Source organism: Talpa occidentalis, unplaced genomic scaffold, assembly GCF_014898055.3.
Source record: "Talpa occidentalis isolate TD23 unplaced genomic scaffold, MPIMG_talOcc4v2.1 talOcc4.4, whole genome shotgun sequence".
Classification (NCBI taxonomy): Eukaryota; Metazoa; Chordata; class Mammalia; order Eulipotyphla; family Talpidae; genus Talpa; species Talpa occidentalis.
The window spans coordinates 19,507,878-19,522,758 of record NW_023604295.1 but is presented as its reverse complement, the minus strand read 5'-3'; the positions used below and the strand labels follow the sequence as shown (position 1 = coordinate 19,522,758).

Below are 14,881 nucleotides of genomic sequence, written 5' to 3'. Positions count from 1 at the left end.
AGCAAGACAAGAAGGGAGGGGATGAGTCACTTTATACTGGTTGGAAGGTTGTTGTCTAAGACGACTTAGATAAATAGCCTTTGAGTTAAAAAGGGAGTATATAGGCTTCCCAGCAAGAGAACAGCCTTGGCCCATTTTTCAAAATGCAGGCTAGTCCCTTTCACCAACCATGATCACTGGAGGGCAGTACAAGGAGAGGGCTGAATGATGAGTTAATACCAAAATATAAATATGTATCTTACAATAACTTGCTGTTATTCATGGATAATGGTAGGAGAGAGATAGAAGCATCAAGATTTTTTAGCAAGATGGATAAGTGATGACAAAGCAGAGGCTGGATTGGAGACAGGGGTGACTGGGTTATATTTGTAATAGTTAATGATGATTGTCTCTGTACTCAGAGTTAGATTTGACCTAAATATTTTACAGTTATCAAATGGTGATGACAGACCCATGAAATGGGGCCCATTTTAGGCAATACAAGTGCAAGCACACTCACATACACACACGTATGTATCATATTATTTGCTATATATTTCATGTCTATATTCCCCATCACATTGTAATATCTTCATGAGAGACTCTATCATTATCTGATTACCACAACCTAGTCTAGAACCCAGAATACAGTTTATACAGATGAGATATTTGTTGAGTAGGAGGAGGATGAGAAAGGCAACGAAAAGCAATCGCATTTCACAATTATAGGTCACTGGCTAAGTTCTGTTCTCCATGGAGAGCTTTTAAATCAAATCTGTAAACACTAAATGTAAGATAAATCAAGTAAATTGGGCTTGACCCCATAATTCTCCATACATGGCTGTACATGTCGACTTTAATTCTCACATGGAGTGATCTATATACCTTATTCTTGCTTCTTAGGCTTGTACTTTTGCCAACAAGACTTGTACTAATCTCTCTACAGAAGAAAATAGGACATGTTGACTACTGCTTTGGTAATTTAGCTATTATTCTCAATTTCCTGTGTGTGAATTTTTCAATGATCACTGGTGTCAGTATATGGTTGGCAGCCAAAAGTCTAACTTAATATTCCACAGACAAGACTTTTCAGAGTTAGGGAACTGTAAAGTCTATTTTCTTAATTCTTGGTATCTCCTTTTAAGAGTGATAGTGGCTCTAAGAAATGGGGTGCAATTGGCCTCTGGAAATCTTGCATAAAGATTTGGTAGGGTTCACACATTGTTCCTGTCATCTTTTTTTTTTTTTTCTTCTAATGTTCCCTTTTCAGGGTGTGAATATAAGTGGGGGTCAGAAGCATAGAGTGAGCCTGGCCAGAGCTGTCTATAGTGGGGCTGACATCTACCTCCTGGATGATCCCTTGTCTGCGGTTGATGTTCATGTTGGAAAACAACTTTTTGAAAAAGTAATTGGCTCTTCAGGTCTTTTGAAAAACAAGGTAACGACAGCATCACTTAGACTTCTGGGGAGAAGAGAATAATATGCTTGTGCCTCGAATTCTAATATTTGCTTTATTCATTGAAGCAAAGTAGTAAAATTTCATATAAAAAATGTAATTTTGGGCCTCCCAGGTGGCACAGCGGTTGAGCGCTCGGTTGCAAAGCTGCCTGCAGCCTCTGCAGCGCTGGTTCGATCCCCGGCCACCTGCGAGGGTCCCGCATGGCGCGCAGACCTCTCCTGCCGCCCGCTGCTCCCCTCAGCAGTGTACTTCGGTCCTTCTGCCTGCTCTGCTCTCCGTTTTGGCTCTGGTGAATTCGCTCACCCTCCCGCGCTTCTGACTGTACCCAGTACTTGTATAAATAAAATAATAAAAAAAACTTACAAAAATAAAAAAAATGGAATTTTGCACACAAATTTTAACGAGTTTTTTTAAAAGTTTTTCTTATAAGTTTACTCTGCTGGTGATATATGTGTTACCTCACTGGTTAATACCGTTTCCTAAGGAGATTTTTGCGTTAATCTGTATGGTTTTTAGTTGAGTTATTTTAAAAATATTTTTATGAATGGTACTTTTAAGAAACATATAATTAGTTTGTTGATTACTACTTAGAATCAGGTGTTATTAAAGTGGGTACTTTTAAATGGAAATAACTAAACTAAAAATCTGTCAGAATTTTAAGACCCACTTAAACTATTAGCCTATGTCTAAGGGGTATCCTGGGCTCCCCAAACTTGCATAATTTTAAGGGATCTGGCCATCATGCACATGAAGACAAAGCATTTTCTTAGTAAAAGAACTTTAATAGAAGAAAATACATAGAAAAAGAAAAGAAGAAAGGATAATTGTATCCCAATAAAACACTTGAAGTTACCTTGTCCTCATGGGTAAATACCCAGCCAAACAGGGTTGACCCGAAGTGGGGCCAATGAGGATCAGAAATCTAAGGCACCTTCTGGAAGGGGAACCATAGGAAAGGGATCTGAAGCAAGTCCCAAAAAATTGGGACAGAAGGAGCGAAATCAAGGTACAAATCAAGATAATGGCTGCCATTTTCAGCCTCCCCACAGGCCTCTCACCCACCTTTCTCTTCCAGATGTCTTGACATGTCTGTTCTCCACGTGTCTCCTCCAAGTCCCCCAAATCCCTGGTGCAAATTCAGAGGCAAGAGACGAGCGTCCTTCTCTGCGTGTCTTCCTCTGAATGCGCTTGCATTTAGGGTTACGTGGCTTCACCTGGCCCTCAGCTCGCCCATTGCTAAGTGTTGTGAGGAACATGGTGCCTCCCTTGCAAAACAAAGTTAAAAGAGAAACCTGTGTTTCTTCTCTTGATCAACTCTGTAACTTCCTATAGGTACTAGTTAGGTAAAGACTTCAGTAAGAGATGCTATAAGCTATTTCTGGTTTTCCACCTGCTGAAACTTCAAACTTCAATAATTCTAGATTAATTTTTTTTCTGGGCAGGAATGTCAGGTTTTTTTCACTTTGTCTTGTGGAGGGAATCATTTCCTTAAGTACGTAGTGAGAAGCTGTCAGAGTTTCTGTTGGTGTAACACTTAAAGCAGATAAGCAAAGAGAGACTTTATTTATGTGTAAGGTAGCTTATAAAAGAGCCAAATTCTGTAATTTTAAAATCCATGTGTTACATATAAAACATAAAAAAATAATAGCAATAATAACAATTCATTGGTTTTTTGAAGGGCCCAAAAAAGAATTCATATTTATCAACAGTATGCCATGTGACACTAAAATAGTTTGTTCTTACAAAATATCTGAAGAAGGGGCTATGACTGATACTGTCTTAAACTGTCTTAAAGGAACTTGGGTGTCACAATGACTTGATATAGGTTGCTCAACTTAAAAAGAGCGAAGATTTTTAAGTCTGTCTAACCATAAAGCTTTGTGGTTTCCTATATTGAAGGGCCTGTGGGAAAACAATTTTCTCAGAATTTCTCAGTGTTTTTCATCATGACCTTCCAGCACAGGTGCTCTAGTAGATAGCACATAGCCTTGAGATGCAGTGCACATGTGTGGAAAGCAGTAAATTATATGTGACCTTGATGTATAGTACGCATGAGCGAAACATACTTCTGTAAACTGGGCCTAAACTTGGCCCTGTCTATAAATGATAGCTTTGTGTATAAATCAAATAAAAGCTAATATATCTTCTGGGGTGGGTGGGGGCACTCACAGGCATCTCACAGCAGTGGCCCGGAGCCCGGTGGGGGATGCTGCTGCTGTTACTACTACTGCTGCTATTGCTGCCTTTGCTGCTGCCAAGGCCAAGGGGTGGAGTTGGGGGAGCCCCAGGGGACCAAGAGAACCTGATGCTTCCCCAGGGTGCCCAAGGTACCTGCCACCACCAGGGCTGGGACAGGGTTGCTGCCAATGGGCCGAGTCAATGGGCCAGACTGCATCCTCCTGGCCAGCCAGCCAGATAATGCTCTTGCTACCTGCGTCTCTCCTGTTGCTGTAACAATGACTTGTTCTTGCTCCCCACATATGGGCTTTGTGACCTGCTTTCTCAGTCTGCTGCCATCAAAACCTGGGCAAGCTTGTAGCTGAGGCCCCACACATGGGGGTGAGGATGCAGACAAGTAGGAGGCCCCACATATGTGTTTAAAGATTTATTAATATAGAGTACTCTGGAAAAACATTAAAAATGTATAGATGGTAAAAGGCATAGCTACATATATTATAGACAAATGTCTTTACTTATTGATATGAATGCAAAATAAAACCTTCTCATTCAATTTTATGTACTACGAAAAGATTTAAAATTAAGGACTATGAGTTATGACTTGAGTCAAATACGTTTTTCTGATGAACCAGCTTTTTAAAAAATTAAGCAAAAATGGCAGATGTGGAATTGCTTTGAATTTGTTAGGCTGTTGATTCTTTTTTAGTGCACAAAAAATACTTAAGCCAAAGGGTTAAAATCACATTTGCAAACTATTTTTTTTTTTTTGTCTAGCAGCATATCATCATTTATTGTGAAGTATAAACATGCTGTCTGAAACTTGTACCTAGGTGGAATTACATTGTGAAATAGTAAAGACAGAAAAAAATAACAGCAGCTTTGTTTAAAGGAGAGTATTTTTGCCATTTGTCTTGTAACTGACAGAATAAAATATTGTTTTTCAGACTCGTATTTTAGTTACCCACAACCTCACACTTCTGCCACAGATGGATCTTATTGTTGTGATGGAAAATGGCAGAGTAGCACAAATGGGCACATACCAGGAATTGCTGTCTAAAACCGGAAACCTCACAAATTTGCTTCAGGCCTTCAGTGAACAAGAAAAAGGTGAGGACAAAATAAAAAATAAACCTAAGATGCAGTGTACCTCCCTCTTAATTACCTGATTCCTTACTATGCATTTTTCTTCATTTATCCTGCTTTCATCAGGGCCTGGGATCCTTCATTTAGAAACAAAATACATGGAGCACATCAGTTAAAAATCAGCCTCATTTATTATTTTTAACCAAAATTTTATGCCCCAGGGTATATTTCTCCATCTATGAAATAAGAGATTAGATGATTTATAAACTCTATTCCCTATCTAGGATATTATGGGTCTAACCTACCATCTTTTAAATTAAAAACAGGGGGCATAAATCTATGTCAAATAAATAATAAATATTTTAAACATCTATAGTACAATATTGCATGTCGAGGGAGAGAGACAAACAAAAAAAATCAAAGGAAAGACAAAGGGGAATGATATTTGCCTTTTACAAAATAACAACTGGATTTATTTGCTCATTTATGTTACTCTAGTCCTAGATCTTGAAGTCAAGATCATAGATGTTTATAAATGAAGTGGCTTGGTCTTTACCTAATTAGGACACAGGCTCTTAATCTAGCATTAGCGTAATAGGCCAGTGATCAGTCTTTCCCTACCGTGAACATTTGGCTAAACCATTACCCCTTTTCTCATGTATGATGGTTTCTCCTGTAAGCGGTGATCCTTGTCCCTTGCCTTTCTAAAACAACACTGAGAAATAACTGTAAAGCCAGTTAACTATTTCATCATTTCAGGGTAAACAGAATAAATTCAGAGCTATGTCTCAGCATTTTCTACATAGCTGATATCCATTAATTCACTTTACTTTATTTGGATGTATAGGTCATAAAAATACAAAACCAGTTTATTTTTTATTTATTTATTTTTTAAAAGATTTATTTATTTATTTATTTATTTATACAAGCACTGGGTACAGTCAGAAGAGAGTGGGGAACAGAACAGGCAGACTGATGAAATACACTGCTGAGGGGAGCAGCGGGTGCGGCAGGAGAGGTCTGTCACGCCATGTGGGACCCTTGCCGGTGGCTGGGGATTGAACCGGCGCTGCAGAGACTGCGGGCAGCTTCACAGCCCAGTGCTCAATCGCTGCGCCACCAGGGGAGGCCCCAAAACCAGTTTATAATAAGATCAATGCAATTTAGTTTTGGGGGTACCTGAAATTAAAAAAAAGCCATTTCACTGATGTAGTTTTCTTTTGGATCTATGCCAATAAGAAATATTAGTAGTTCATAAAATAATATGTGGTTATATGCTGCCATTTCTTATTCCTTGATTCTATTTTCTCAAAATTAAATATTGTATTTATGTATGCATTGAGAAATATCTGATACATCATCAGATAGCTATAGTCATTCTTAATAAAAGAAGCACCTTAATAGCTAGCAAATTTGGAAATGATCCTTTAACTACTCAATCAAGGTAACTCATAATTTATGCTTAGTTTATAGGAAAGAGATATCAGTGAATGTCTCCCAATATGAGAATGAGACATTTGTCTAAAGTGATTCATTTTTTCATGGTCTCTATCAACCAGACCTAGGGTAGCCTCATGGTAGGCACAGAACAGGTACTCAGTTGTTTCTAAATAAATGAATCTGACTCTGTTGTTTTTACTGAAAGTGCTAACTCCCTGGGAGTTAACAGGATGATTTGAAATGCCAGGAGGTAGTATCTTTTTTCAGACCATTTAATGTTAAAAGCCACATGAAATTTAGGTTGAATTATTTTAGAAAATATCGCTTTAAAGATGGGCAATGTGTCAGCTCGAAGTTCAAATTAATTTCCCATAATATACAAAAAGTATATCTTTTGAAAGCTGTGGAATTTGTTTTTGTTTAAGTCCTGTTTTAGAAACAAACATATGCCTTCTCTGCATTTATATCCCTTCTTATGCATTTGAGTCCTCAACAGTAACACGTTGAAAGTAATATTATTCTTGAAGTTGGCCTCACATGAATAGATGTTACTATTTCACCATCAAAAATCAGGTCCAGTAGATTTGATGTAGATTTCTTTACCATAAGTATTTTTTCTCAATAGCAAATTGTCCATAAGACCTGTTTTGCTGTTAAAAGATAAATAAAAAATAAAAGGGGGGTATTCATTAGAAAGGACATAAACACTTTTCACTAAAACGTCTTCTTTTATTGAGAAGGGTAGCAGTATCCTCCAAATGCTGAGATGCATATTTATACCTCAGTTTTGTATTGCGTTGTGAAAGCTTTCTACACTGTTGTCCGACAGATGAGAGATGGTGCTATTTCTTATTACATATAATGTCATGGTTACATATACATGCTGTTTCTTATTACATATAATGTCATGACCAGTAACATTATACACAGCTGGACTATATGTAAATATCCCATCACATGCCCAGTCCTTATATTTCACCAGATCATCCCAGCCAATTTCTGTACTAAGTACAAAAATTCCATCTATATCATGTTCTCCACTATCAAATAGCAAAAAAAATTCACAATTTTCAAGAAACATACTCATCAGGAATCATGTAATCATTTATTTTTGGATGAATAAGAAGCACTTGATTCTTTATCTCCAACTCTAGTATCAGGTGATAAGTCTGGTAAAGCAAGCATGAAAGAATAAGCTATTGTAACTAAATTAGCTATATAAATTGATAAACAATGTGCTAGAAGATTCTTGTGAAATACTGCCTCCCTCTTTAAATTTGCCATAGTTTGATAAACTTGACAATCTTTTGTCTTGATGGGTGGGAGAGACAGTTGTGTTCACCAAAGGACTTGCATAATTTTTCTGGTAAGTTTTATCTCTGTATTTTCTAAGAAGTCTATGTAGCTATAGTTTACTATTTCAAGACCACTATTCTAGTTGTCACAAAACAGACAATTTTGAAGGTTAAAGTTCATATAATATATAAATGAGAATACTGCATCAATTGAAACTGAACTGTCCAACAAAATATCAAACTAAACTGACAACCAATTGTTTTATCTTTTATAGCAAAATTGTCTTAGAACCAATTAGCTATGGCGAAAGTACTTGTGACAAAGAATTTTGAGCAATACTATAGGCCATCAAAAATATTACAGAATTAGAAAAATATAAATCTAACTTAAAAAATTACTTCAACATTGTGCTTTCTCTTGAAATTCAGGAAGGTGGTGAGCAGAGATCACTTTTTGTACTAGAAATAGGATATGTTTTTGAAAATGATTATTTCTGGGATTTTGAATGCTAAATACAAATATGTAAAGGCTTTTAAAAAGCAACTATAAAGATATTTTACTATTGATACAGAGATAGATAATTTGTAAACAGTCAACCATATTTTATGTAATTTTATTAATGGCCAAAGGGGGGGGTGAAAGTAGTGGGAAGATTTAGAGGAATCAGGATTGACTGATCTGGAGTGTGATTTGAAAAGTATGACACCCAGTTCTAAAACACTCTGATCTCCCATTTACTTATTACAATTTATCCTTATGGGTTTTGAGGCTGTTCAAGAATTCCTTTAAAAAGTAGATCGTTTTTCCATTTAAAAATTCTGATTAATTTAGGTGGACACCACAGTGGGAGTAAAAGTCAGACAACATTGTGGAAAAAAACAGTGAAGGAATCCTCAGGAGCCCTTGGCTCTTGTTCTGACGCTGAATAATTGAGTCCTCATAGAAATAACTTAACTCTTCTGCTTATTTCCATTTATGAAATACAGGGCTTGAACCAGATCTGTTGTTCTTATTGGCTGACATGGAACTGAACAATGTACATTTTAATCACTCTCCTGTCCCCAAGCTGCTTGTGACCTAGCCACTTTTTCCTTTCCCAATCATTCTTATGATCTCTTCTGTGATTGATAATAAATAACTTAGATAAAGTACATTTTCCTTCATATTATATAAAGTAATCAACAGAGGTGAGAACTGAGTTTATAAAGACAGATACCAGGATATCAGCATTAAACGTAAATTTACATTATTTGTGGATTTAGTTTGTCTCAGTGAATTGTTTCCCATTCTAATAATACTGATGGTAGCTCAAATGCCTTGAGTAGTAACTATGTTACTAAATTCACTTTTTACATTTACTTAATCCTCTTTCAAACTTCCTGAGGCAACAATGATTCAGATTTTACAAAGAGATTAGCTGTTTTGTACAAGTCAAAACAGATTGTAAGGGACATACTTGAATCTGACACTGTCTCTATTTCATGTCAGAGGCCAATGCAATTTAAACATGATATCATATATTTAGGAGCAAATCCATTGTCTTAGTGTGAAAAGATAGACAGACAGACAGATAGACACACACACACACAGACACACACCTCCCTCTGGATCTCAGGCCATTCATTTATTCTCTCTGAGTTTTATTTTTCCCTACAAAATATAGGTAAGTTCATCTTTTCTCTTATCAGTTCACTTTAGCTCATTATATAATATATATAAAAGTACTTTATAAGTTGTAAACACATAAATATAACTATTGTTATTATAAGCTACAAAGATAGGGATGTGCCTTAGACAGGAGAGGCTGAAACATCTCCAAACTAAATTTTCATCCATTGAGTCGGGAGAACCCCATGTTTCATTGAGGTGCTTCATGTATGTCAAGAAGCATTATGAACTAGATGTTTACCTCTAGAAATAAGAAAGTACACAATTCATATAGAAGATCTTAGCTATCTCCAATTTTTTTTTTCCCTTTTAAAGTTAAGGCTGAAATTAAGGTCTTTAAATATCATACTGAGAAAACAACCAAAAATTTGCTAGCTCTGAGACGTTTCCCATCCAGTTCATTAACAATAACTTGAACTTCAGTCTTGGAGTTCCAGGTGTGTGAACTTGGTTTATGTGACTTGCTTAACTTATTATGACTCAGTCTTTTTGTCTTAAAATAAGAGTAATTACAGTATCATCCTCACAGGGTTAATTTTGATAATTAAGAGTTCATATACATAAAGCACTTAGATCAATTTGCCACATAGGAACTAGTATTAATAATATTAGGAAGAGTATGACAGAGATTTGGTCAATTTATCATTGTGTTTTTTTAATCATAATAATCCTCTGTGAGGCTTGATGAAAGTGCATTTTTTTTAAAAGACTGGAGTCTGTTCCTCCTGGGCAAATACTCAGCCCTTCTGTAAAAGATCCAAAATAAGATTGAACCCTCTCTCATGTCCAAAAATGAATTACTCTGTAGGCTTTTCATTACAGAATCTGAGTTTTAGTAAGACAATTACCTATGGATACAGAACACAAAAATTCCTCTAACCTGTATAGCCTTTCATTATATTTCTATTTTATGCATTAGTTGCTTATGTGGATATAAAAACACTTACCATCTTCCTCTTCAGCTCATGCTTTAAAGCCAGTCAGTGTGATCAACTCCAGAAATATACTGAAAGGTCAAATCCTGGAGCAGAAAGATAGGTGAGTATTAGCATAATACAAGATTCACTGGGATTACAGACTAATTGTGTTTTATAGTCTTTAAAATATACTTCACAAAAAAAGATCTATACAGTATAATGAATATAAAATGTACTTGGTGGTTTCCAATTTGTAAACTATAGGTTAGATGGGTGTGACAAAGTTTTTAAAGTGAGGCGGCTGTGATTTAATGTGGGAAAGATATGCTCATTAGACTTTGTGCATTTTTTTTTTAAAGATTTATTTTATTTATACAAGAACCGGGGTATAGACCAGATGTGCGGGAGGGTGAGAGGATTCACCAGAGACAGAGTGGGGAACAGAACAGGCAGATTGACTGAAATACACTGCTGAGGGGAGCAGCGGGCAAGACAGGAGAGGCCTGCAGCGCCATGTGGGTTGCTCCACGGCCGGAGGGGATTGAACTGGCACTGCAGAGGCTGCGGACAGATTCACAGTGCTGCGCTCAACTGCCTGTGCCACTTAGGGAAACCCTAGACTTTGAGCAATTTCCCACCAAATTCTGGTAGTAGAAATCTACCCTGATTTTTTGTGCCAAATATATCCCAACCCATTGCATTCATATATGCTATAGATGTGAATGTGGAAACAGACATGATATATGACTTAGAAATATAAACTTGGCCTAAGAGGAGAATAATGTGCTTAGAAAAATAAGCTGAAGGAAGGGAGGGAGAGAGGGAGGAGCTAAGGACTGAGGGATTGAGAGGGTGTATGGAAGTGTGAGAGAAACAAAAATAGTAAAATTTTGCTCCTGATTGGATTTTGTTATTTTATGTTTTTTTTTTGTAATCAATTAAATTGAGCAAAGACTGAAGGAAATAAACCTAAGCAGTTCTTTGCCCCAATATAGCATTTAGCAGTTACAAATAGGAGACTGAAAGGAAAAGGAAATACAATATGAATAACGAGATTAAAAAGTGATCTGCTGGAGTTATAGGGGAGAAGCCACTGGCTAAAATGGTGAATTGGGATGGGTTACAGGGAAGCAAGTGCTTCAAGATCACTAGTTCAGAATTTTATTAATTTGACCTTGAATAAAAGAATAGACCTTGAAATTATTTCACCCTGTTTCATATCATAATCTCTATTCTGTTCACCATTATTTTTCCCCATAATTCTTATTAATTTCAGAATACTGGATATTATATTTATTTACTTTTCTTTTGTCTTTCTTCCATCTCTGTGTAATAAACTTTATGAGAGCAAGAATTTTTATCTATATGTTCATTGTTCTATTGCCATCAACTAGAACAATAAATTGCACATAAACTGGTTTTTGATAAATATTTGTTGAATGGAAAAATAAATAACTAGAGACTTAAAAAATTCTCAAGGGTGTTTTAATCCATCATTTGTTTTAATATATCTTGTGGCCACTATAACAATACTTTTTATTTAAATGAGTGTCAGTTTTTAAGAATTTCAAGAGTAGTAAGTCCAGAAGCACCGAAACAGACTTTGAAAATCATGTGCTATAAGGGTCTACACATTGCTAGAACATAAGAATTTTCACCTGTGTATATTTTCACCATGCCTCTATAAGCAGCTTGCTTAAAAACTTAAAACTTAAAAATCAGTAAATAGTCTTGTAAACTTTATCATATACTTTTTTGATAATAAATCAATTTTTTAGATTTATGAAATAATAGTCATAATATCTAAATTGAAGCACTTGAAGTTTCTGTCAACTGTTTTTGGGAAAATCTTTTTTGAAAAAGAACACAAGACTTATATAGAGATCCATCTAGGTATCCAAGGATTTGTTACAGGTTTGGTTTTTAAAGATTTTTCAAATTGCAGAGACTCAAATTGGAGCTAACATTCTGAACATTTACTTTTTCAGTGAAAAGTACCTTAGGAATTTCACTTTGATTTGAATATGTCATACCCATTAACATAACCCATGTTAAGCTTAGTTTTTTAGTGACTGTGATAATGTTACTAGACATCCACAAGTCCTCTATGCTGATCTTTTCATGATTTTGACCACGATGATTCAATCATTTTTCATCTTGTGTTTGAGAGCCCAGAGACCTATTTTTATTGTTCCAAAATACATATAAGTTCAGCTATACTAGTTTATTATTTTATGGTATGTTGTATTCTAGCTTTCCTTTTTTAAATCTGTATTAATATTTGGTAAGATTTCATGAATAAAATTTTCCAAACTTTTTTTTTTTTTTCCTTTTTTTTTTTTTTTTTTCTTTTAAATTTATTTATTTATTCATTCATTTATTTATACAAGCACTGGGTACAGTCAGAAGCGCGGGAGGGTGAGAGAATTCACCAGAGCCAGAGCGGAGAGCAGAGCAGGCAGAGGGACCGAAGCACACTGCTGAGGGGAGCAGCGGGCGGCAGGAGAGGTCTGCGTGCCATGTGGGACCCTCCTGTGGTGGCCGGGGAGCAGCTGGGGATCGAACCTGCACCGCAGAGGCCGCGGGCAGCTTCGCAACCCAGCGCTCAACCGCTGCGCCACCGGGGAGGCCCTCTTTTTTTTTTTTTTATAGAGGCATGCTTTATTTATTTGTTTGCTGGTTTGTTTGTTTGTTTTGTTTATACATGCACTGGGTACAGTCAGAAGCACGGGAGGGTGAGAGAATTCACCAGAGCCAGAGCAGGGAACAGAGCAGGCAGAAGGACCGAAGCACACTGCTGAGGGGAGCAGCGGGCGGCAGGAGAGGTCTGCGCGCCATGTGGGACCCTCCTCCGGTGGCCGGGGAGCAGCTGGGGATCGAACTGGCGCCGCAGAGGCCGCGGGCAGCTTCGCAACCCAGCGCTCAACCGCTGCGCCACCGGGGAGGCCCAAATTTTCCAAACTTTTTAACCTAATTTTTTTATTTCTTAGAATTACCCTGTTATTAACAATTAGAGCAGAATTAAGATAGGCTAAGGTTTGGAAGATACAAGAAGGAAATCAAGAGAGGTTTAGAGACTCATGACAATGAGATATACTGAGATAGAATATGTGAGTCTTCTTAATGGGAGAGTTCAAAGGGAGATTGGATAAATGCTCAGGAGGAGGGAAGTAGAAAATAAGGAAATTGGACTGAATAATATTTGAGAATCCCTCCCTTGAAATTTAATAATTTAGATTTAATTATATTAAATCACTTTTATAATAGGCACTAAAATAATCTGAACTCCTTCCACATTTTAGTTTTTATCTGAATTTATATAGTACATATTAATTATTTTATTTCCCGAACTATCTTCTATGGAGAAAAATAACTGAGAATGTCCTTTTAGTATCTATACTGCCCCCTTCTGGCTTTCATGCTACACTGTTTCGATCGCTTCAATCCTCATACATACCTTGTCCTTGGCAATTGTATGCTTCATTCAGGAATAATGATTTCAATATGTTAATTTTATACCTTTTATACAAAAACGTGCAGATGGCTGTTGTGCCAACTTTCCAAAGGGTTTCTGAAGGACAGAACAAGATTAATTTTTAAAACTTCTCTACCAGACTAAAATAATTAGCTCTTTTAAAATGCAAAGAAAACCTGTTATTCACAACAAAGTGGCAGAACCAAATGCAGTATTTTTGTGGAAAATGAATAAATAGCATTGCCTAATGCTATCTCCTCCTGTATAGTATCCCATAAACTATTGGTCTTTGTTAGTTATGTCTAATTAGGATGTTTTAATTCCATTTTAACAGTTGGGCTTCATAGCATTTTATATCCAGCTACATTAAGAATTAATTCTTTGGCTTGACATCAAGCTAAATTTGCTTATCCAAACAGAGGCTATGCCAAGGGCTTGAAGGATGATGACAGTAATTAACCCAAATCATATACCAGGAGCTATTCCAATGATCATGTTTGTTAAATAGTGTATCTTTTCCTGATGATGAAGCTAATCCTACAATGGGAATGTACTATATGTACCCACAGAATGTTCCTTGATACTGGTGCCAGAGACAAAATGAAAAGAATGACCAGACTTGTTGAATAGGGCATTTTTGATTCTGATAAGTAAAATGGGAAATATGGAGAAAGGGGATTCTCATGACCTGCTGAGATGCTTGTGCTTCAATTCAATATTACTAGAGGTCAATTTGATTATAAATATATCATATGGTTTGGAATTTAGCATAGTTTGGAATTTAGCATACTCTATGTGTCCATGTTTGGGAACTTATCACAAGGGGCAATGAAAAATGTGTAAAAAGAATAATCATTACATTCATAACTAAGGTAGGAAAAACTGCAACCAGTACAACAATTGATTTTGTTAAATAAATGGTAACATAGTAAAATGATGACATAGGTTGTCATATGATCAAATATAATGCTGTTATAGAATAACAAATTGGTATTAAATGTATATTGAATTGCATAGACCATCAACGGGGTAAGTCAAGTTGCTGTTAAGGTAGTAGAGAAATATGCAAGAAAATTATTAAGAATATGTAACATTTTTTAAAGTTTAGTTGATCTGAACCCTAAAAAATGTACATTGTTTTGCTTTATCAGACCCCCACTGGATCAAGGAAAACAGTTCTCAATGAAAAAAGAAAAAATCCCAATTGGTGGGGTAAGCACTGGTAGAACTAATTTGTGATTAAGCACTCAAGTATAAAAGATTACACTACATTATTAATAAACACCATACATTTATCATTGAATTTGAAAAGGGTTGCTGTATAATAGTTCAAATAAATAGTGATGCTTAGTTAGGATTGTATGCTTTTTAGTTATGTTTATTTTT

General features: G+C 36.1%; 1 protein-coding gene and 1 long non-coding RNA gene across 4 annotated transcripts in view; one reads left to right on the top strand and one right to left on the bottom strand.

Annotated features, from left to right (window-relative positions):
• LOC129146719 (uncharacterized) overlaps window positions 1-3,877 on the bottom strand; it is a 90,193-nt gene extending 86,316 nt beyond the window's left edge. The window contains exons 1-2 of the long non-coding RNA XR_008553807.1: window positions 3,770-3,877; window positions 2,501-2,703 (exon numbers count right to left, since the gene is read on the bottom strand). This is a non-coding gene — a long non-coding RNA (uncharacterized LOC129146719). The remainder of the gene's footprint in view (window positions 1-2,500; window positions 2,704-3,769) is intronic.
• The window catches only part of LOC119257278 (multidrug resistance-associated protein 1-like), a 79,954-nt gene that overhangs the window by 35,261 nt on the left and 29,812 nt on the right, over window positions 1-14,881 (top strand). For all 3 annotated transcript variants that reach the window (XM_054700357.1, XM_054700358.1, XM_037525099.2), the window contains exons 14-17: window positions 1,250-1,417; window positions 4,561-4,723; window positions 10,066-10,141; window positions 14,647-14,707. In XM_054700357.1, the coding sequence (XP_054556332.1) occupies window positions 1,250-1,417; window positions 4,561-4,723; window positions 10,066-10,141; window positions 14,647-14,707 (468 nt within the window). The remainder of the gene's footprint in view (window positions 1-1,249; window positions 1,418-4,560; window positions 4,724-10,065; window positions 10,142-14,646; window positions 14,708-14,881) is intronic.